Raw genomic sequence first — 23,588 nt, 5'->3', positions numbered from 1 at the left:
TCTCACTACCCAGTGTCTCACTACCCAGTGTCTCACTACCCAGTGTCTCACTACCAGTGTCTCACTACCCAGTGTCTCACTACCAGTGTCTCACCACCCAGTGTCTCACCACCCAGTGTCTCACCACCAGTGTCTCACCACCAGTGTCTCACCACCCAGTGTCTCACTACCCAGTGTCTCACTACCCAGTGTCTCACTACCCAGTGTCTCACTACCCAGTGTTTCACCACCAGTGTCTCACCACCCAGTGTCTCACCACCCAGTGTCTCACTACCCAGTGTCTCACCTCCAGTGTCTCACCACCAGTGTCAGACCAGAGAACAACGACAATGGGCGAACAGTACAAGCTCAATGCACCGTCAGAGCATTTATAGGTTAGATTTGAAGTAAAGTCACGTAAGTAAAAAATAAAATAGAAATAAATGAAATCACGACGTTTCGGAGGCAACACAAGCTTCTGTCTTCAGGTGCACTGAAGACGAAAGCTTGTGTTGCCTCCGAAACGTCGTGATTTAATTTATTTTTATTTTTTTACCTATGTGACTTTACAGAAAAAAAAACAAAGGGTATAGACCCTTGCAGTCACGAAAACTTCAAATCTAGAATTCGATTTGAAGTGTTCTCTCAAGTGCACACTCATTCATTCCGTACAACACATGTAGAATTGATTTGCGTGTTTCTATGCACATTATATGTGCCAGTGCAATACACAAACACAGCTTATTCCTCGTGCATTTTAAATGGGCGAACGCACATCTCAGTACGAAGATACCGTACAGTGCATATGCGAACTCCGTGCGTTTTCGTACACCGCGGACCGGATCTCTGTAATTAAATTCAACGTTCGCTCCTGCGGGCCGGGGTGTGTGGGCAGATTTACAAGCTGGCTCGCGTGTGGAGCGATGGGATTATTTGGGAGAATGATCGTTGGCAATAAACCAGGTTACACTCCAAGAGTCACGACCTTGTTTTTACCATTACCATACTCAAAACTATTTCGAATGGAATCAGAATATTTATCTGTACAGGAGAAATCCGATGAGCTTTAAAGATGATAATTGGTTTTTGACCCTTTTTTCTGGCAACAAAACTGACACCTTTTTTTTACAAGGAGTCATGTTTGCATAGACCACAATACCTGCAGTCATAATGCAAACAAAAAAACATAACTCTGATAATGTATGCACTGTCCTTGAAGTTGATTGGTCCACACCCGAGACAGCTTTCCTTAAAGCATAGTCTTATATGGGTTGGACCAGATGACGCCAAAAGGCGCACAACTCAAAGACAATGCACCATCAGAGTATGAGAGCTCGGGGTAAGCATTTACACCATTGGTACCTCATTTGCCAGTAAAAAATATGATAATTGTTTTTTTACCCTTTGATCTGGCAACAAAAACTGATGGAAATTCCACATTGCTATAACGGGCCAAGACGTTATCCATAGCACAACCGCAAAGCGGTACTAATTTTAACGACCACAGAGGGATGATGGGCTGAGTAAACACCCAACCAGGATGGGAACTGAGAGGGTGAAGGAAATTCCACGTTCATATAACGGGCCGTGAAGCAATGCATAGCACAACTACAAAGCAGTATTTTTCGATTTAAAGCTTTCGTGACTGCAGGGATTCATCTTCTTGGTTCCCTTCTACGTGACTTTACCGAAAGAACCAAGAATACAAAGCAGTAGTCAATTTATCTACCACAGAAGGATGATGGGCTGAGTAAATCCCCAACCAGGATGTGAACTGAGACGGTGATGTAAATTCCACGTTCATATTACGGGGGCCAGAAGCAATCCATAGCACAACCACAAAGCAGTACTCAATTTATCGACCACAGAAGGATGATGGGCTGAGTATAACCCCCAAACAGGATGTGAACTCGTTAGGCTTCTGATTGCGGGCCGCTTGCTTCCACCGCCGAGTGACCCGGCCAGCGACTCAAGTTGATATCGTCATACAGCAACAACGTGTCGTAGACTGATATTAAATGCAAGGTATCGTATCTTCCTCAGTACGTAATAATATCTACCGTACTTCATATTTTTTTTCTCAATTTTCCCGAAATGTTTTTTCAGCCTGACAAAATATTTATGAAGTCGAGAACTCAACAATTAATGGCTGTAATTAAATAGCTATCGCCCATTAAATTAGTGGCGTTCCTTGAATGTTTTTAAGAGAAAACCCATTGCATGGCAATCGTAAGCCGTCATACTTTTCACAGCTCATTACATTGTTTATCGAACGAGTCGATTGAATCGCGGTTGATTGAATTCGGAAATTATTCAACGTTATTTCACTGACCGCATCTGGATTAATATAGGCGTGACAGATCGTAATGATTCTAAAAAAACTTATGGCAGGCTCATGCCGAGTGAACTGTGCAGTTGGTGACATTTTACGTTAAAATTATTCCTACAGCAGAGCACGGAAACCAGACGACAAGTTGCAAAATTCACTTGCGCGTCACGGAAAACGATGTCGCGACAATGCATATCGCCGTCGCGCTGCGGAGAAATGACACCGTCGTTAAACCGCGCTGTGCGGTCAACTCGGCCAACGGACGGCGTTGTGACCCTTGACACACCAAACTGAGCGCGCTCTTCTTAACGCGCTCAGTTTGGGAGCACGTTACCATTGGGCAAACAAACGCACGACCATTTCCTGAGATGCTTCAGCTGCCCTTGTGCGCTGAGCAGAGGTCGCAAACGGGTTTTGATTCCTTACCCGTACCCGTACCAGGGTTGCAAATGAGTACCCGTACCCGGCCGGGTACGGGTACCCGTTCCGTACCCGTACCCTACCCGAAATGAGTGACAAATGGTTACTCACCAGTCACTCACAGCCTACCCGTACCCGTATCCGGCCGCACCAGGGTCGCAAACGGGTACCCGTACCCGGCCGGGTACGGGTAGCCGGGTATCGGGTAGGGTACGGGTATCGGGTACCCGATTGCGACCTCTGGCGCTGAGTGGCCAGACGAATGTGGACCGTTGCGATGGAACACAATTCTCGAGGGCGATCCGTTCACTGGGTCTTTAACGTGCCGCTTTATCGTGGGGGGGGGGGGGGGGGGGTGGTGGTTTGTTGTTGCGTTAATTCCCCTTCTTGCAAAGCCCCCAGGGATCGAACCGCCGGCAAATGGGATGGCGAATGACGCTGGCTCGGTGGCAAGCAGCGCGGCGATCGGCAGGCCTATCCGCTTGTCTCGCGCGGTCCCCTTGTGGCCGATTGACATTGAGATTGGGTTGGGATTAAAAACCAAAATAAGCCGGCTCCGATGTCGCCGCGCGCGTGAGGCGGCGGTCCCTCGTCCGAGGTAGAACGCCCAACGGAGCGCAGTCGGCCCAGATTCAGCGGGCACGTGTTCACCTACGGACACTCGAGGGCCGACGGATATATATCGAACCTGTCCCGCTGATTGCGTAGATCAACGAGGAATTAAAATCGTGCGCATGCGTGGGATGTGCGACCTCCCCCCACCCCTGACCCCGACTGTGTGTGGGCAAAAAGAGCGGCTTGAAACGATCTCAGGAGTCATCTTCTTGGTTCTTTCGGTAAAGTCACGCTGTCGCCTCGACAGACCTGGTTTTCACCTGAGGACGGCTGCTTGCGTTGTGGCCGAAACGTCGTGAGAATTGTTTTATTATGTTTTATTTTTATTATTTTATTACTTCCCTTCTACGTGACTTTACCGAAAGAACCATGAAGATGAATCCCTGCAGTCACGAAAGCTTTAAATCGAAAACGATCTCAGGAGTCGTTTTGTGAACCCTCTCTGACGACGCCTGCTGCACTGCTCTGTGACTTGAAGCCGATGGTGCAACTGGAACAAAGATTTTGGAGGGGGTGGAGCTAGACCACACAGTTGGTTCTAGATTTGAAGCTTTCGTGACTGCAAGGATTCATACTCATAGGTTTTTCGGTGAAGTCACGTCTGGTCCAACCCATGTGAGACTAGGCTCTAAGGAAAGCTGTCTCGGGTGTGGACCAATCAACTTCAAGGACAGTGCATACATTATCAGAGTTATGTTTTTTGTTTGCGTTATGACCGTAGGTATTGTGGTCTATGTAAACATGACTCCTTGTAAAAAAAAAAGGTGTCAGTTTTGTTGCCAGATAGAAGGGTTAAAAACCAATTATCATATTGTTTACTGGCAAATGAGGTTCCAATGGTGTAAAGGTTTTTTTTGTTTATTTGTGGTTCTCCCTTGTGATGGGACTTTGTAGGATGAACATTGAATATTTATAAGGAGGCACGGGGTGACCAGTAAGGTCTGAATTGGTGTGTAATAAGGTAGGCACTGATAAGGGGTTGACAGGTGGCACAGAGGTCAGAGCTCTGAGCTGGGCACCGCCGAGATCCCCGCGTGTTGGAATCCGTGATTAATCAAGCGAAGTGAGTCGATGGTTTCAGCCTGGTCACCAAAAAAAATCTGCGTCAAAGAAACAAAAACAACCCGCTTAACATTAAGCCTGCTTCAATATACATTTCCCAGGTCACTCTTGCAAATTAAATTCATCCTCTTGTCTCGAGTTCTCATCTCGTTAAGCAAAATACACTCGAAGTGACCTGCTTCACCATCCGGATGTTTTGTAAATTTACATATGTGAGATGTAAACCATCGGTGGTTTGAATTTTCCCCGCGACGAACACTGCCTGAAGGGTAGGGCACGTAAAAGATGTTTTCCGCTGGTTTTTGGATGAGAAGACGTTTATTTGACGTTTCTTGAGAAGCGGTGTTCCTGTGACGTCACCTTTTGCGGGGAGCATTCTCCTGACCACGGGGTGGTGCGCTGCTCGCTTCGAGAGTTGTGAAATTTGATCTCGAAAAATACATTTTAAGAAAACACATTAGAGACATTAAAAGAAGATTGCATGAAAAAGATTACTTTTATCCTAGATCAGAGGTACAGAGTCTACTCGATGTAAATGTTCCAGATAATTTAGGAGCACCGCATACCGTACAGTACTTTAATGAATTGTTTAGTCACAAGTCTAATGACGAAAAAAAAGGCCTCGGTGGTTTTGGCGACGTCATCCTCACAGCTGTTTCCTCTTTTTCACAGCTGATGAGCACAGGCCCAGAGGCTCCATATAAACACCGACCGGATGACTACGACGACTAGTTACCTCTGTTGTTTACATCCCTTTGCGTCGATTAAGAGCGCGGCGCGTGGCAACGGGTTTCCCAAGCAGGGAGCAGCAGCGGGACGTGTCGAAGCGGAAAGGTTGTTGGTGTGGCCAGATGAAGGCCTCGACGCGGGCGATGGGATTGAGTGCGGCGAGTGACGTTGCCCGTTGTCGTAGCGATAGCAGAGCGACGGGGAAGCGATTGACTGCCGGGGAGCGGGTTGACCGCGGCGAGGCGGGCGAGCGCTGGATCATCCATCAACCTGCCGGCGAGGGATGAAGTTCACTTCCGGACGTTTCCAGGATGATAGTTTTGCAAGCGGCGGTTGCATTTTTTCGTTTCGCGTACGATGCTTTCTTTAAACCGACATTCCATGCCGTACCGCGGTCAGCTATCGTGCTGTGACGGTTCCACCTGAAGACGGAAGCTTGTGTTGCCTCCGAAACGTCGTGATTTTTTTATTTTATTTTTATTTTACTTTTATTAATTTTAATTTTTTACCTACGTGACTTTACCGAAAAAACTTAAGAATATGAATCCTTGCAGTCACGAAAGCTTCAAATCTAAGCGTATTTAGCGCGAGGTTGTACCGTGAACACGGAAGGAAGTGCTTTGCAAAGGCGTCGCTAGGATATTTTGCGCCCGGGGACGAACTATAAAATTGGCACCCCCCCCCCCCCCCCCCCCCGTTTAATCACATACCAAAATGTAATTACATGACATGTAGGCTGTGTGTGGCGGGATATATAAACGTTTAGGTTGAGGTGTAGATGTGTGCAGTAGTTTCAGGCTGCCGCGCCTGCCGCAACAAGTTATAATGTAACGGTGTAAGCCTCATTTTGGCGCCCCTTTAGCTTGGTGCCCGGGGACACATGTACCCCCCTGCCCCCCCCCCCTAGCTACGCCTCTGGTGCTTTGCACCACAGTGCACAATATCTGACGCGCCTTGTCCACACGCAGCTGCCTTGGAGCCAGCATCAATATATCCCGAAGCTGGATATAAGCACTTCCCTTGGGAGCAAGGCCAGCTGTGCTTATATCCAAAGTAGTGTGCATGTATCAGAAGTGGCACATTGCCTTCCCCCCCCCCCTCCATCAGTGTCATTTAATGATGTGTTGCATATTACTAGAACTGTGCTTATATAAGGCAGACACACCAGAGCCAGATAGCACTAAAACTATTAAAACTATTTTGTATTTGACCAGGTAAGGCCCGGTCAGCTATATAGCAATTTTTCAGAAGCGACCTTGCCTGCACAAATGATAGCTCAACAAAGCGGCTTATCACGTGGAAATGTATAGCAGAAGCCGAATGCTCTTAAACGCATATTTCTAAATGTGAAGGGGAAATAATAACAATAGGTTTTTAAAAAATTTTTCTGGCAACAAAACTGAAACTTTTTTTACAGGGAATCATGTCTGCATTAACCACAATACCTGCAGTCAGAATGCTAACAAAAAAACACACTCTGATAATGTATACATTGTCCTTGAAATTGATTGGTCCACACCAGAGACAGCTTTCCTTAGACCAGAAGACGCCAAAAGGCGTACAGCTCAAAGACAATGCATTGTTTTAATCTCAACGAAGTGGCTTATCACGTGGAAATTTATATCAGCCAAATGCCCTAAATGCACGTTGATTCTAAATGTCGAGGGGAAAACCAGAGGACCCGGGGGAAATCCTCACGACCACGGGGAGAGCATGCATACTCCAAATATACAGGCGTCAGGTTCGGGATGGAACCCACGGCCTCCTGTGTACCGGACGAGGTAGTTAACATCTCCTAGCCACCGTAGCGCCCAAATTAATTTACGTGTCATATTACATTTGACGGTGAACAGGGACCCCAGAGTTTAAATGGAGTGCTCTTGCCAATAGTTCAAGTTCATTCAAGTTCATTTAATAGGTATAGACCTGTGAGCCATTCGGCTCTTGAATCGGGTGCAACCGCAACAAACAAAAAACCAAAAACATGAACAAAAAACATCTTAAAGTGAATATGTGACTAAGTGCAAACAGAAAACGTCTGGTAACAAGGCAGCATGTGTTTAACAAGCATGACTGCTGATGGGACCCAGGTCAAACGTTATCTCGAGCTTGCTTGGTTAAACAATGACCGGATAGCCAGTCGTCTCATGGACGGAACACACATTTTTGTTCATATGAGGAGCGGCACAACGGGGGTTCTGATTACATTTTTCTTCTGCTTATAATGCTCCACGGCAGCCCGTAGTGAAGGTGGGCACATGTCCGGCCACTACTGCGCTGGCGAACGATCGTATTAATTGGTGAACCCGTTTTAGCACAAAGCGCGTCCGCTTAAAATGTGGGTCAATTTCTTGGTTCTTTCGGTAAAGTCACGTAGAAGGGAAGTAATAAAATAATAAAAATAAAACATAATTAAACAATTCTCACGACGTTTCGGCCACAACGCAAGCAGCCGTCCTCAGGCGAAGACCAGGTCTGTCGGGGAGACAGTATATTTAAGCTGGGTTGGAAGGGGGGAATGGTGCCTTGTTTTATTTTTATTATTTTATTACTTCCCTTCTACGTGACTTTACCGAAAGAACCAAGAAGATGAATCCCTGCAGTCACGAAAGCTTTAAATTGAAATATGTGGGTCAACGTTTTCGCTTCCTAAAATTGTTCTGTTCGACGTCGCCCTCGTTGCCTAGCTTGCGCTTAGGCGAGCGTTTGCTGTGCTGCGGCTTCATTATTAGGCGGAAACGGTCAGCAGTTTGCGCCAACGCTGGTAAATAATTCCGTCTCTCCATCGCCGGAGCACTGCGCACGAGAAATGCCGTGGCGCATTCCGTAAAAAAAAAATTGTTTTTACGTGGGGCGCCTTTTCGAAACGCCCGTCAAGGGCAAGCTCGCGGAACGAAAATACTCTGGGGAATTAAAGTGGTGGGGTAATTAATTACGACTACAAATTCTGCTGGGACCTTTCAGCACGTAAGTGCGCGCAACAACTCCACACAGGAATTCAGGTCTGTCGTGGAGACAGCGTCTAAATGTTCAGACGCTGTCTCCCCGTCTGAATGTTCAGACGCTGTCTCCCCAACAGACCTGGTCTTCACCTGAGGACGGCTGCTTGCGTTGTGGCCGAAACGTCGTTAGAATTATTTTATAATGTTTTATTTTTATTATTTTATTATTTCCTTTCTACGTGACTTTACCGAACGAACCAAGAATATGAATACAAAAACTGTAACAAACTGAACAAAACTATCTTTATTTTACCAGGTAAGGCCCACTGAACTATGAAGTTATTTTTTCAGAAGCGACCTGGTCACGAATGACAGCTCAACGAAGTGGCTTATTGTCGTGCGGATAGCAGCAACCAAATACAGTAAAACCTTGGATTGCGAGTAACTTGGTCTGCTAAGACGAGCAAAATTTTTAAATAAATATTAATTTGATAAACGAGCGAGGTCTTGCAATACGAGCAGTACGTGTATACGCTTTGTCTGCCGAGCGTCACGTGATCACAACTGATATACGAGTGCTTTGGATTACAAACACATTTCCGGAACGAATTATGCTCGCAATCCAAGGTTTTACTGTACTCTGAATGCACGTTGATTCTAAATGTGGAGGGGAAAACCAGAGGAGCCGGATAAAAATCCACGCGACCACGGGGAGAGAGACACGCAAACCCCACATATACGGCCAGCGTCAAGGTCGGGATCGAACCCGCGACCTCCTGCATACGAGGCGAGGGAGTTAACATCTCGCCACCACGGCCATTATGGTAACCCTTGCGGTTATCAGCGGATACACAGGGACTATAGGAGGAAATTTTCTCCACTTGTGGGTGACTCATTTCCTTCCCGCTCGAACTCGATCGTCGACTCAGCTCTCGGTTGTCACGAGACGAAGCCTCCATTCGGAAGCTCTCGCAGAGCGGCGACGACTCGCCGTGTTGAAGGGCGGTCTGCAGAAGCGGATACGGTCGAGCTACCGCCAAGATCCCCTCGAGTGACCGCTGAATCCACGCAGAAGAGGGCAAGACTTTCACCACCCGCTGTACCGCTGGGAGTAGCGTTCCTTGCGTGGCAGTCGAACCGATAATTTCATTCGGAGCTTAGATTTAGCCGAATTGGGCGTTGTAACAAACTTTAATGCGATCGCTTTTTTTTGTCCAGTCATTGTTGATCGGACTGAGACAAGCAAAGTCGTCACTACGCTCGAGAACCCGGTTTAATCACGGGTGGCTGAAACTTGGATTAGACACCCGGATCTCAATGGTAACCAGCCCATCGCTATGAAAAGTTTGTGTCGGCCACTCACACAGTTCACGTATGCAGTAAGGCTCTTGATTATCTGCGTGCGGTTTAATCTGATTTGCGGATTAACCGCGCACCTGAGATTTTGACATAAATTAATAACTCTTTGGTTTTTTCGGTAAAGTCACGTATAAAGATAAAATAATAAATTGAATACTAGCATACGACATTTCGAGTCAGAGATTCGCGAAAAATTTCTATTTTTGGATCATCCGTGATTTTGAATTATCCGCGATTTAGAATTATCCGCGGCCATCCTCCCTGTCATTAGCGCGGATAATGGAGCGTTCTATTGTATTTATATATCGTGAAGAGAACAAACGAGTGCGCTTTATGCAGCTTTACAGTGTCAGCGCTAACTTGGTAACGTGCCACATCGCAGTGAGAAACTACGCTAATAACGCTTGTGGAGTGTCAGCGCTAACTTGGTAACGTGCCACATCGCGGTGAGAAACTACGCTAATCACGCTTGTGCAGTGTCAGTGCTAACTTGGTAACGTGGGCACATCGCGGTGAGAAACTACGCTAATAACGCTTGTGGAGTGTCGGTGCTAACCTGGGCAACGCGGGCACATCGCGGTGAGAAACTACGCTAATAACGCTTGTGCACAATTTACGGCGGATTTATATCCACCGGCGGCGCGGCGACAGCGGCAGCCTGTGGTACCAAATAATACAAAATGTCCTAGGGCAATTAAATATTGTATTTCTGGGACTCATACGCACCGTAGTGGCGCATCGTGTACAGCTCGTCGAGATGAGTCGATTGCCGCATTGCCGACCATCAATGGACTAAAAATGACTGCATCACGGACATTATGCGGGTGCTGCTATGAGGTTCATTTCCATTATTTCGCCGAGAACTGCGTCTCATTTTATGGCGACGATGTTTTCTTGGAGCGTGAACTCGCTGAAGAGGAGGGGGTAAAATAAATAAAAGTGATCGCTGTGTGGGTAGAGGGAGAGTGCTCTCTCCCCTCTCTCTCTCTGCCTGCGGGGAAAAATGAGCACCGGGTGGGGTGGTGGTGGTGGTGGTCAGACGTGTCAAGAGTCAGAAAAATTAGCTGGGGCCCCTGCTGACACACCGGGTTTGAAACGGGGTTTCAGCCACCCACGGCTTAAACCGGGTGTTCAAGTGGAGCGAGTGGGTTGCTGGCCTCGGCCAGGTCACCAATGAACATACACACCACACACACACTCCACACACACCACACACACACACACCACAGACACACACACCACACACACACCACACACACACCACACACACCACATACACCACACACACACCACACACACACCCCACACACCATACACAGACCACACACACACCACACACACACCACACACACCACGCACACACCACGTACACACCACACCCACACACCACGTACACACCACACACGCACCACACACGCACCACACACGCACACCACACGCACACCACACACACCACACACACCATACACCACACACACACACCACAGACACGGTTCGTTTCTCAGTCCGCTTGTCCTGGTGAGGGTCGTGGTGATGGTCCACACCTCCCTTTCCCCGGCGACAGACTACACTATACACTACTATACACTACACACTACTACACTATACACTACTACACACTATTACACTATACACTACACACTACTACACTATACACGACTACACACTATTACACTATACACTACACACTACTACACTATACACGACTACACACTACTACACTATACACGAATACACAGTACTAGGCTATACGCTCCTACACTACACACTACTACACTATACGCTCCTAAACTATTACACTATACTACACTATACACTACTACACTATACGCTACTATACTATACACTACTGTATACTATACACTCCTACACTACTATACACTACTACACTATACTATACACTGCTACACTACTACGCTATACACTACACTATACACTACTATACACTACACGTGGCCTGGCGTTCCCAGGCCAGCTGAGCGACATCGTCCCACTGCCACCAGCAGCAGCAGCAGCAGCGTGGTCCTGGGCCGGCCCCGGGGCCTTCGCCCAGTGGGACGTTGCTGCTGCTGCTGCTGCTGTGCTCCGTAGACTTCCAGGGGGAGTTTTACCAGAGGGGCATCCTTAACCAGGTGACCTAACCACCTCAAATGGCTCCTCTCGACTCGGGCACACGTAGAAAAAAAATGTAATCCATTATTTGCTTTTGTGTGTGTGTGTGCTTATGTTGGCAAAGTTCCAGCTCTGAGAATTTAATAAATGCAATACGTCTTGATGTCTCTCTTGTGACGGGGCGACTTGTTTTTCGAAGGTTTTCTCAGAAGTGGGCCTCCGGTGACCCCTTCTGCGGGTCCTTCTAACGCCCTGTCGTGCAAAAAACGCGTTGTTGCTTGCCCACGCCTACATGCATCATAGCACGGTTGCAATCAAGTTCATTTATTTGGTATAGCCCTGTGAGCCATTCGGCTCTTGAATCGGGTGCAACCGCAACAAACAAAAACATGAACAAGAAAACATCTTAAAGTGAATATGTGACTAAGTGCAAACAGAAAATCCAAGAAAAGACAGCAAAATATTGCAGAAAAATACACCGTACACCAACGCTGTGTGCAAAAATCCCAGTGGGATGCAAGTCAATTCGGGGAAGATACGAAAAATGTAAGGGCGCCGGGCATTGCACGATCAAAAAGCGCCCCCGCCTTGCCCAGACCACCAGCGCAGTGGAACTGAACGTGTGGCCACGCCGTCGTCGTCGTCACGATGGGTTTTCTCGCCGTTCGCGGACGTGATTCATCGTTTAATCTCGCGAGTGAATATAAAGTGCCTGGTGCGGCCCGTGGGTTGTGAACGTGAAGACATTGACAAGGAGAGTTGGAACGGCGATGACGGAGCCGGCGTGCGAGGCGCTGCTCGGATTACCGCATCACAGGATCGTGAGAGAGTAGGCGGCAGCTTGATTGGGGTGGTGGGGGGGGGGCTGGGGGGGGAAGCCTTCATCCAGCAGTGGATTGACCGTGGCTGACGATGACGATGATGATGGTGATGACGGTGAGCAGTGGTTGTGAGACGTTAAAATGTGAATGTGGGGGGTTGTGAGGAGGATAAGAAGTCGGCAGGACCTTTGTTAACACATTGTCCTGCGGAGGGAGCTGGTAGGAACGTTGGGTTGCTCGGTCAATGGCCAGGGTCAACGGCGGCGTGGTGTATTCCGCAAATATGGCCGACTGTGAGGGCGGGCACAAGCCGGCGTAAGTAGGTTAAACGTTGAGTTTTATAAGGGCACCACGGGTGACCAGCCCCTGCCCACCCAGCCCCACCCCTCCCACCCCCCACCCAGCCCCACCCTCCCCACCCAGCCCCTCCCCACCCTCCCCTCCCTACCCAGCCCCACCCTCCCCACCCAGCCCCTCCCCACCCAGCCCCTCCCCACCGAGCCCCTCCCTGCACGATGGACGGACGGACATAATAATCCCCTGTGGGCTGGTGTGACCAGAAGGTTCCTACCAGTATAAAGTTAAATAAACCTGTGTACGAGAGAGAGCGAGAGAGATCAGAATTCGTGTTAAGAGGTGGATGTCTGAAGCTGGAGTCGTGCCGATTACTACCGTAAGGGTCACGCGTTTGAACTCTGAACAAAGCAACTGAAAAATCGAGCCTTCTGGATTTTGGGTACGGGTGACCGTATGAATACGGTGCTACGAGCGATTAATTTAATGGAACGTTGGTTTAAGATCCTTGGAAGTTTTAAGCGGAACTTGGCAGGGAAGCAGTCGTATTAGATGGTAGAGGAGCGTACGAGGCTTTTCCACATGGAGAAATCGTTTGCGATAACATGTCTGCGCGTGATTTTTGTTGGCACGTGGGCTCAATTGGGAAATGTTTTTATTGCTCGTGCCATTGCGAAAACACGAACCGCACCACCAACAACGGCTTTGCAAAGGAAAAAAACGACAGCGTGAGACGATCAGAAGCCCGGCCTGATAGAGGATTGGGGTCAAAGGTGACATGTTCTGAATGTCGTAGATTTATGCACAGCGGTTCCTCGTTTAACCGCGGTAGATGTGTTCCTGAAAAGTGTCCTGCCATCTCACCCCCCCCCCCCCCCCCATGACAAATAATGTTAATGATAAAGTTTGGCGAGTTTGGCGATATGTACGGTGCACTACCACACACACACGGTGAGATGGCGGGAACAAAGAACTGAGATGAGGGTTACTTCGCCTCGTTACCGTACAATTCCGCGTACCGTATCACCGTACCGTCAGCCGGGCAGCTCGAGAAAGTAGTTCGCCGTCGACCGCTCAGAAACCGCGTTATAGCGGCGAGCGCGTCCCGCATTTTAGCGGCGAGCGGTTAAAGCGTTCCTTTATAGAACGACCGTGTCTGAGCGGAAACGTGCTATGGTGTGAACACGCATTAAGCGAGGGACTTATCGTACATACAAAGCGAACCGCTTATAGATATCCCACGGATATATTGGCGGGAAATTATCGCGCAAAACAACCAATTAATTTTTTTTAATGCTCCCATTCACGCGAGAGACGTTTCGACATGATCGCCTGCTTGCGTTGTGGCCGAAACGTCGTGAGAATTATTTTATTATGTTTTGTTTTTATTATTTTATTAATTCCCTTCTACGTGACTTTACCGAACGAACCAAGAAGAAGACCTCTGCAACCCAACTCGTTTGTAAGTCGAGGTTTCCCTGTACAACAAATGGTCACCGCATCCTGCGGATGATTCCGTGGGTAGCGTGGAATTTCTCTGCGTAGCAAAGTTTTGAGTCGACTCGCATAATTGTTTCATTAATTCATTTATCACTTTCACCGTGTGTATGTGTGTGTGTCCCCTCCACACAACTCCCCATGCAGGTGCACAGTTGCCGTGGATGATGTCATTTCCTCTGGACGCAGTCATGCTGTCAGCCACCCAGATTTACATCATTCTCATGGTGCACATCACAGCCTTCCTCAACTTCTGCCCGGCCAGCGGTTTCATCATCGCGGTGAGACTTGGGGTGACGGTGGTGGCGGGGCAGGCGGGCTTTCCGTCGGTCGCGCAGGAAGCCACGTTCACGAATGCCACGACTTCCCAACTACAGCTGCGACGTTTAGTTTGTTGTCCTTCCCCCGCACCTCCGAATAGCACGGTTGGATACGTAGGGCGTGAAAGAAGTTCTACATAAATGCATAGACTTACACGGAGACTCATAGAGTCACACAGAGACCCATAGTTTGTTGTCCTTACCCCGCAGCTCTCATTCGCACGGTTGGCTACGTACGGCGCGAAAGATGTTCAACGTACTTGCAGGTCATTCGGTCGATAAATCCGCTGAAAATTTGTGATCGACTGCTTTCTGTGGTCGATTACTCGGGGCTTCTGTTTTGGTCACCCTGCATTTGTGTATGTGTATGTTGAACTTCTTTGGCACCGTACGTAGCCAACCGTGCTAATCGGAAGGACAGCAAACTAAACACAAAAAGCAGTCTTCAAGAAATTAGTTTTCAGTCTAGATTTGAAAGTGCATAGCTCCGGTGGCTTTCCAAGATGTGGTATAATTTCAAAAGCGAAATTTTATGAAGACTCACTCCAAACCTCCTCCTCCCCCCCCACCGCCCGCCCCCTCCAAAAAATAAAAGGAATACCCTTGAAGAGGATTACCTGGAGCTATCTCTTCAACAGCGTGGCCAGAATTAGCATAATTTAGTCAGCTGCGTCTTATATACGCGGCTCAGCCGTGTGTGACTGTGCAATGGAACTCCACCCGGGCCAGTGTCCCAATTTCAACGAATGATGCGTCACGTGCAAGCTTTATGATGCGTTGTTTTGCGGGAACAAGGTCGAAAATTTTGGAGATTTTATTTTTTTACCCGATAATTAGGGTTATATAGGTCCCGGCAATGCTTGTCCGCTCTGCCGTTTACAACAGCCAAGGAACGCTATGGGAGAGCCCTTTTTGCAAAATCGTACAACGCGCCGGGTAAGCGTGTGCCATCAAGGAGGGGGGTGCGTGTCTGTGTGTGTGTGTGTGTGCCGGGAGGATGCTCTCGTAAAAGTGTTTATGTGTCCTGTTCGAGTTTCTGCCTCTGCAGAAATCGCTAAAGTATTAACGCGTGTGTTTGGTCTCGACGAAAACGCAATGGCTGCCGGTTAGTTAGAGGACGAAATATAAACTTGTTTTTCTGACCGCAGATGTTATTGAAATCAATGCACCCCGTGAGCTTTGAAGTTATCCAACTTCAAAGTTCATGAAGAACGGCCCTCAGCGCACGCAAATTGTAAAATCAAGTCAGTAATTCCGGAAACGTTTCTGTGTAACTGATGTCCGTTGTATCTGACTCATCCCATCCGGAGACGGGCCTCTTGTTTGTACAGCTGGGGGATACCCCATTACTTCACTCATTCGACGACTCTACCAATTTTCAGTTGGATTATTTAACTAATCGATGACTCTGCCGATTTTCACTTCTATTACCCCACTAACCAACACAGTTGGGGACATATCACCTCGATTCCGCATGCGCCACCGGACGGGAGACGATAGGCTGAGAGCCTGGTGACGTCATTGGCATTGGCTGGGGCGGCGCTTATCTGGGTTTCCCCGCTTTCAGGAGGCATCTTAGAATCAGAATCAGAAATCAGAATCAGAAATGGTTTTATTCGCCATGAAAGTTTGCACAGACAAGGAATTTACTATGGCAGGAAGGTGCATACATTCAACATGTAGGAATCTTTAAACTTACATAAGTGGTATACAGTCTAACTATACTAAAATTACAAAGTCTAACTAATACTGAGGGGCTAAAGTATGTCTGGCATGTTTGGAGAATGCTGTGTGTGTGCGTGGTGGTTTGTGCCCTGCTTTTTTTGCGCAGCGCCTGGTGCCCCAGTGGCATTTCAACGGCGCGGTGGGTCCCACGTTGTATAACCGTGAATCGTAATCTGTCGCCGGCAGACGCGGGACAACTATTCAACGATGTTCGATGACCGCCTCTCCTCCTTCGGCAATCAGCTGCCCGAGCAAGGCCTCAAGGTTGGTGTGCAGAGAGCCGCCTCGATGATCGCCGCTCTCACGATTGTGCCTCTTTGCGTGCAAATAAGCAAATAGATGTGTTCAGTTTTCGTTTTGTTGACAGACGGGAAAACATTGCAACGGTTTTTAAATTGAGTCATCTGTCCCGAATTGCGACACTCGGTCAACGTTAGTTTTCACGCGCGTACCGGCTGAAATGTTTTTCTATTATAGTGTTTGATTATTTGTTTGTTTTACAGCTTTGGCTTTCGCGACCAGTGTTATAAATCACAATTGATTTTTGGGGTCAGATCGCACGAGTAAAAAAAAATAATCAAACGCGTGTCGCAAGCCTGGCAGCTGCACGATGATGCCATGTTGTAACGATGGGCGAAACGTCCGCGCCCAGCTGTTAAACGCGCGAGTGGATCGCTCTCCAGCAACGCACACTCACCGGTGGTGGTGCTGCTGAAGCGGTCGATAAATTGGCACACTCCATCACGTGACGCCTTCATTTAATTGGCGGCGTCGGGCGGAGGAGAGTTTTTTTGTTGTCGATTTTATTTGAACTTTTTGTATATTTTGCATCTTGTTTGCGCCCAACTCTTTTGCCAGGCGGCGGTGGTGGCGCACGCCGGTAATCCCACAGTGACGTAGGCAGCGAGGGCTGGTAGATCGCGCGAGGTTTTGAAACTCCAATTCCTGTGGTCGTCGAGCTTCCATATATCCTGGCTCGCCGGGCAGAAGGCGGCAGAGCGAATATCCGGACTCCCATCGGTTGCATATTTACGTGATATAGTCTTGCAACCCTTTTGCCACTCCGATGATGTACGTCGACTTCATCGATTACCGAGGCTCCCACAAGGCCGTGCAGGAAGGGGCGTGCGTGGCACAGTTTGGCGCCAGATATTGTGGAGTGCGGTTGCATCGCTTGGGTTCTCTGCGGTGAGCGCAACGTCTTGACAAACGGTGGTGCTACTCCGCCTCTCTAAATAATTAACGCCGAACCGCTCGTGCGTTCCGAGATTCGGCGGTGAACGGGACACCCACCCACCCTGCAACTTGCAGACGTCTCGGGGTGGGAAAGGGTTCATGAGGCTCGTGCACCACTGCCAACGCAGCATCACCGGGTTCCATTACGACCGTAACGCCTGTAGATTAGCACAATTGGCTATGCAATGGCGCGAGAAAAGTTCAACATCCCTAGTCTCGCACAGAGACCAATAGAATCGCACAGACCCATAGACTCGCACAGAGACCCATAGACTCACACAGACCCATAGACTCGCACAGAGACCCATAGACTCGCACAGAGACCCATAGACTCACAGAGACCCATAGACTCGCACAGAGACCCATAGACTCACACAGAGACCCATAGACTCACAGAGACCCATAGACTCGCACAGAGACCCATAGAATCACACAGAGACCCATAGACTCGCACAGAGACCCCATAGAATCGCACAGAGACCCATAGACTCGCACAGAGACCCATTGAATCACACAGAGACCCATAGACTCACAGAGACCCATAGACTCACACAGACACATAGACTCGCACAGAGACCCCATAGACTCGCACAGAGACCCATAGACTCGCACAGCGACCCATAGACTCACACAGAGACCCATAGACTCACACAGAGACTCATAAACTAGCACAGAGACCCATAGACTCGCACAGAGACCCATAGGCTCGCACAGAGACCCATAGACTCACACAGAGACCCATAGACTCACACAGAGACCCATAGACTCACACAGAGACCCATAGACTCACACAGAGACCCATAGACTCACACAGAGACCCACAGACTCACACAGAGACCCATAGACTCGCACAGAGACCCCATAGACTCGCACAGAGACCCATAGACTCACACAGAAACCCATAGACTCACACAGAGACCCATAGACTCACACAGAGACCCACAGACTCGCACAGAGACCCATAGACTCACACAGAAACCCATAGACTCACACAGAGACCCATAGACTCACACAGAGACCCATAGACTCGCACAGAGACCCATAGACTCACACAGAGACCCACAGACTCACACAGAGACCCATAGACTCACACAGAGACCCACAGACTCACACAGAGACCCATAGACTCACACAGAGACCCATAGACTCACACAGAGACCCACAGACTCACACAGAGACCCATAGACTGTTGTCCTTCCCCCCCAACACCTCCGATCAGTGCAGTCGGCTACTTAACGGTCGCGAACGAAGTTCAGCACAAACCTTGCCGTGCCAAAACAAGTCGTCCTCGCTGGTAGCTCAGGAGCACGGAGGGCACCTCGCCTCTAAGGGGCGCTGTAGCTCCATGCTACGTGCCCTCCCCAGCTCGAGACGGAGTGACGTCACCGCCCGGACTAACAGAGGGGGGTGGGTGGGGGGCAGAGGTCGCAAACGGGTACCTTTTCCCTACCCGTACCCGTACCCTACCCGAAATGAGTGACAAACGGTTACTCACCAGTGACTCACGGCCTACCCGTACCCGTACCCGGCCGCACCAGGGTCGCAAACGGGTACCCGTACCCGGCCGGGTACGGGTAGCCGGGTATCGGGTAGGGTACGGGTATCGGGTACCCGGTTGCGACCTCTGGTGGGGGGGTTGGCCCTTATTTGGCGACGTTAAGACGTTGGCAGGCGTGCTAAGTGGGACTCAAGAAACTGAGAGAGAGAGAGAAAAGCCACACACTCCCACCACCGCCACCGCCCCCCCCGCCGTTGAATGAGCGGCCATGGAAGTAATTATGCAGCGACAGTGTGACGCACACAATGCCCTGTGTGTGAAGCGAGCTCGTCGCTATTTTAACATCTCGTTTAATAAAATATGAAGGAATGATAATGATGAACAGCTCTTTGTCATTTTATTGATGGCCCTCCACTGGAGGGGGCTCTAGAAAGCGTGACTCGTTTGGCCTACTCTTCCACGCTGGACAGTTTCCTTTTGAAGAGGTGGGAGTGCGCACAGTTTACGCCACCACACGCTAACTGCGGTGCAAACATTTTGTGCTGTTAGCTGGACGAGACGTGGCGTGGGGCGGTAGGAGCGGATTTAAGAAACGTGCCCCTCTGTTTTAACTGCCGTGTCGGGATTGCAAATCCGTTGTGCCCACCGCACAGGATGGCAGATTCCACACTTTATATGTATATATACTTAAAAAAGTAGTAACGTCAGTAATTCACCACGCATTTCAATGTTGTCGTTGGTTGAGTGATCGCATTCACCAATCTCCGTCTCGCTCTTTCTGACTGAACGGATAGTTTCAGCTCGGTCCTGTCACCGCGCCGTGAATGACAGATGGTGCCAAAGCCCCCACACACACACAGACACACGCACACACACGCACACACGCACACGCACACACGCACACGCACGCACACACACACACACAGACACACACACACAGACGCACACGCACACGCACACGCGCACACACACACACATGCACGCACACGCGCACACACACACACACATGCACACACGCACGCACACACACGCACACACACACACACGGACGTCTGCGGGAATTCAAGTGGGGTCTTGCCTCCTCCTCCGCTCCCCAACCTCCCACCACGACCCCACACTCCCACACGCCACTGCAGCGCCACCCCGAGCCCCAACAACATTCACACGTACAGACGAAGCCCTTTTGGCAGGCCACACTGCTCTATCTTGGCCTCTTCATCAACGCGTGGTACCCCCGGGGTTGTTTGGAGCATATTTCATCAGGCTGGTCAGTGCGGGTTAGTACTACTACTACTATTTTACCAGGTAGGGCCCACTGAGCTCTTTAGCTCTTTTTCACAAGCGACCTGGCCACAAATGATAGCTCAACGAGGTGGCTCATCATCATGTGGAAATTAATAGCAGCCAAATACGCTAAATGCACGTTGAGTCTAAATGTGGAGGGAAAAAGCGGAGGACCCGGAGAAATAATCCACGCGACCACGGGGAGAGAGAGAGACACGCAAACTCCAGGCATACAGGGATCGGGATCGAACCCACAACCTCCTGTATACCAGGCGAGGTAGTTAACATCTCACCACGGAGAGAGAGAGACATGCAAACCCCAAATCAGGGTCAGGATCGAACCCACGACCTCCTGTACACCAGGCGAGGTAGTTAACATCTCATCACGGAGACACGCAAACTCCAAATATGCAACAGGCGTCAGGGTCGGGATCGACCCCACGACTTCCTGTACACCAGGCGATGTAGTTAACATCTCACCACGGAGAGAGAGAGAGACACGCAAACTCCAAATCAGGGTCAGGATCGAACCCACGACCTCCTGTACACCAGGTGAGGTAGTTAACATCTCACCACGGAGACACGCAAACTCTAAATATGCAAGCAGGCGTCAGGGTCGAGATCGAACCCACGACCTCCTGTATACCAGGCGAGGTAGTTAACATCTTTGAAGACGGGATGTCCACGGCCGGTTCAGATATATCACCCGCCACTGATGTTAGCCATGGTCGGGAATCTAACAGAGGTCACTGGGTTCATTCGGGCATCGCTCCACCACCTTACTGTATACTCCTTGCACTTGCCCAAACAGATCTTGAATCCATCCATTCACCAGCCCTCCCACACAAACCATATGCAGCAAGTCTCTTCGTTTTCATGGTATCGGTGTCAATCCACTGCCGAATGAGGGCCTCCCCACGCCGTGCGGGCCGCGTAGATTATTTGAGCGCACTTCACCGCTCTGGTCCGGTGCGTGTCGGCGAAGGCGGGTCGCGTGGATGTGGGAGAGTAGAAGTGAAGTGAAAACTGTGGATCTCTTTTGCGCTGCCCTGGGGCTGCGCAAAACCCCGCACCTCGACATAGCCCCACAGCGGCGGCCTAGAACGACCTGCCCATCTACGCACTGTCGAGGCTTGAACCTGCCTAGCTTTCCGAGGTCAGGTGAGATTGAGCGCGTTCCGGGCGATTTTGGTCATCCAAGACCATTTGCCAGCGCTCGTTTTCAGAAAGTCCCTCCGTGGAATGTTTGGCAAAAAAATTTGCGCGTGATTTTTTTTGTTATATTTGTGTGACTAAATGACCCATAGCTTCCCGACCCATAAGAAGGGACAAAACAAATTGTACACCGACAGCTTCAGAAGCCGTTCTTGATGATACTGCCTTCTCTTTGACATCTTACCACCCCCTCCAGGCATCTTGGCTTACGTAAAAAGATGATCCCATCTACATCATTGGAACCTCATTTGCCAGTAAAAAATATGATAATTGGTTTTTTATCCTTCTATCTGGCAACAAAAAAGGTGTCAGTTTTGTTGCCAGATAAAAGGGTAAAAAACCAATTATCATGATCCCATCGGTGTGTGTGACCCACCAACTCTTAGAGTAGAATTAGTCATCTGCTTCTTCTGTCGACCGGCTGATTCCAATTTAACGTTCAGGTGGTCAAGCCAGATAAGCGCGCCAGGAATAGCGGAGCAGTGTATCGTCGCAGTGACGTCGCCTTCATATTTGTGGATCGGGCACGAAACGTTGTACGGTCTGTTCTGGATGACCACAGTCGCACCACTACTGGAGAGTTTTTTAATCTGTCTCGCGGACAGCTCGAACAAAAGCCACCATGAAACTTTCGATGGAAAGCATTTACACCATTGGAACCTCATTTGCCAGTGAAAAATATGATAATTGTTTTTTTTTACCCTTTTATCTGGCAACAAATCTGACACCTTTTTTTACTACAAGGAGTCATGTTTGCATAGACCACGTAATGACTGCAGGTATCGTGGTCTATGCAAAAATGACTCCTTGTAGTAAAAAAAAGGTGTCAGTTTTGTTGCCAGATAAAAGGGTAAAAAACCAATTATCATTCGATGGAAAGTTTTTTTTTAATCTATCAAAGACGCATTCAATTTAGTGGTGGCGTTCCGTGTGCCTGCGACCCCCCCCCCTTCCCCTAGGGTTACCTGGTGCCCGTGCAGCCGGAAGAGGAAGGCTGCCACATACTGAGCCCTCCGCCCAAGATGCACAACGCCACCTACTTCATCGCCCTCATCCGCAGGGGCGGCTGCAACTTTGACATCAAGGTCGGTCTCCTGGTGATGGGTGCCCCCCCCCCCGCGGTGACCTCGGTGAACCCCTTTGGTCGATGCACGTGACGGAGAGGCGGCCGAGGGAGAGAAACGCGTCCCAGGAGGGGGGGTTGACCGCCGCCGCGGAGACGGAACGATGGAATCGGTTGGTGTTTACGTGTGCAGGAGTGGGACGGGCTGTCGCAGCACCGGACCGACGGGCATGGGAGTAGAGGCTTTCATCCAGCAGTAGATAGACAACAAGTCCCGCTGAATGGTGATAAGTATGAACGTGGACCAGATTGTCCTCTGGACAGAATGGCAAAACCACGTCGTTAATATGCCTTTTAGAATCCACGGTCATTCCACTGCTGGATGAAGGCCTCCGAGACATCGCCATCTCGCACGCTCCAGTCAAGTAACAATCCTCTTGGTTCTTTCGGTAAAGTCACGTAGAAGGGAAGTAATAAAATAATAAAAATAAAACATAATAAAAAAATTGTTATTTTATTATTTTTAAACATAATAAAATATGTTTTATTTTTATTATTTTATTACTTCCCTTCTATGTGACTTTACCGAAAGAACCAAGAAGGTGAATCCCTGCAGTCACGAAAGCTTTAAATCGAAAAAAGTAACAATCCGTTTAATGCGCGCACGCGAGCCGAGTTGGCCCCGTCTAACTCGGCTCGTCTCCAGCGGTGGACGTCCCTTGAGTCCATCTTTCGAGTGCCACTCCCTCTTCCCGAGTCGACCCCAGTGTTTCTCCAACTCGTTTCGCCCCGCGGACCGCTCGCCCCGATGCCAACATTCCCGCAGGCTGCCCCCAAGGCCCTGGTGGTGACAAGACGCATTCAACTCTCTCTCTCTGTCTGAATGATGCCAGTGACACACAAAATGATTCATATTACCGGAACATTAAAGCGTTTTTATTTATTGAACGCAGCCATAAGGTTTAGGGGCGGGGTGGGGTGTGGGGGCATTTAGATGTTAGGGTATTTAAATTACGGTCAACATCACCTGTAACAAAATATTAATTAATGTCCGAAACCAAAGGTCATTATTGTCGGGATCAAACCGT

At 49.1% G+C, this 23,588-nt stretch overlaps 1 protein-coding gene across 1 annotated transcript in view; it reads left to right on the top strand.

Moving 5' to 3' along the window:
- Nucleotides 1-23,588, top strand: part of LOC133357271 (E3 ubiquitin-protein ligase RNF13-like) — a 105,819-nt gene that overhangs the window by 14,386 nt on the left and 67,845 nt on the right. The window contains 3 exon segments of the mRNA XM_061575135.1: nucleotides 14,307-14,440; nucleotides 16,391-16,468; nucleotides 22,397-22,522. Coding sequence (XP_061431119.1) covers nucleotides 14,324-14,440; nucleotides 16,391-16,468; nucleotides 22,397-22,522 — 321 coding nt within the window. The 5' untranslated portion in view covers nucleotides 14,307-14,323.

Source organism: Lethenteron reissneri, chromosome 57, assembly GCF_015708825.2.
Source record: "Lethenteron reissneri isolate LAM-NWPU_2019-01 chromosome 57, ASM1570882v1, whole genome shotgun sequence".
Lineage (NCBI taxonomy): Eukaryota > Metazoa > Chordata > Hyperoartia > Petromyzontiformes > Petromyzontidae > Lethenteron > Lethenteron reissneri.
The sequence above is the reverse complement of the archived record's forward strand: the minus strand, read 5'-3'. Positions and strand labels throughout refer to the sequence as shown.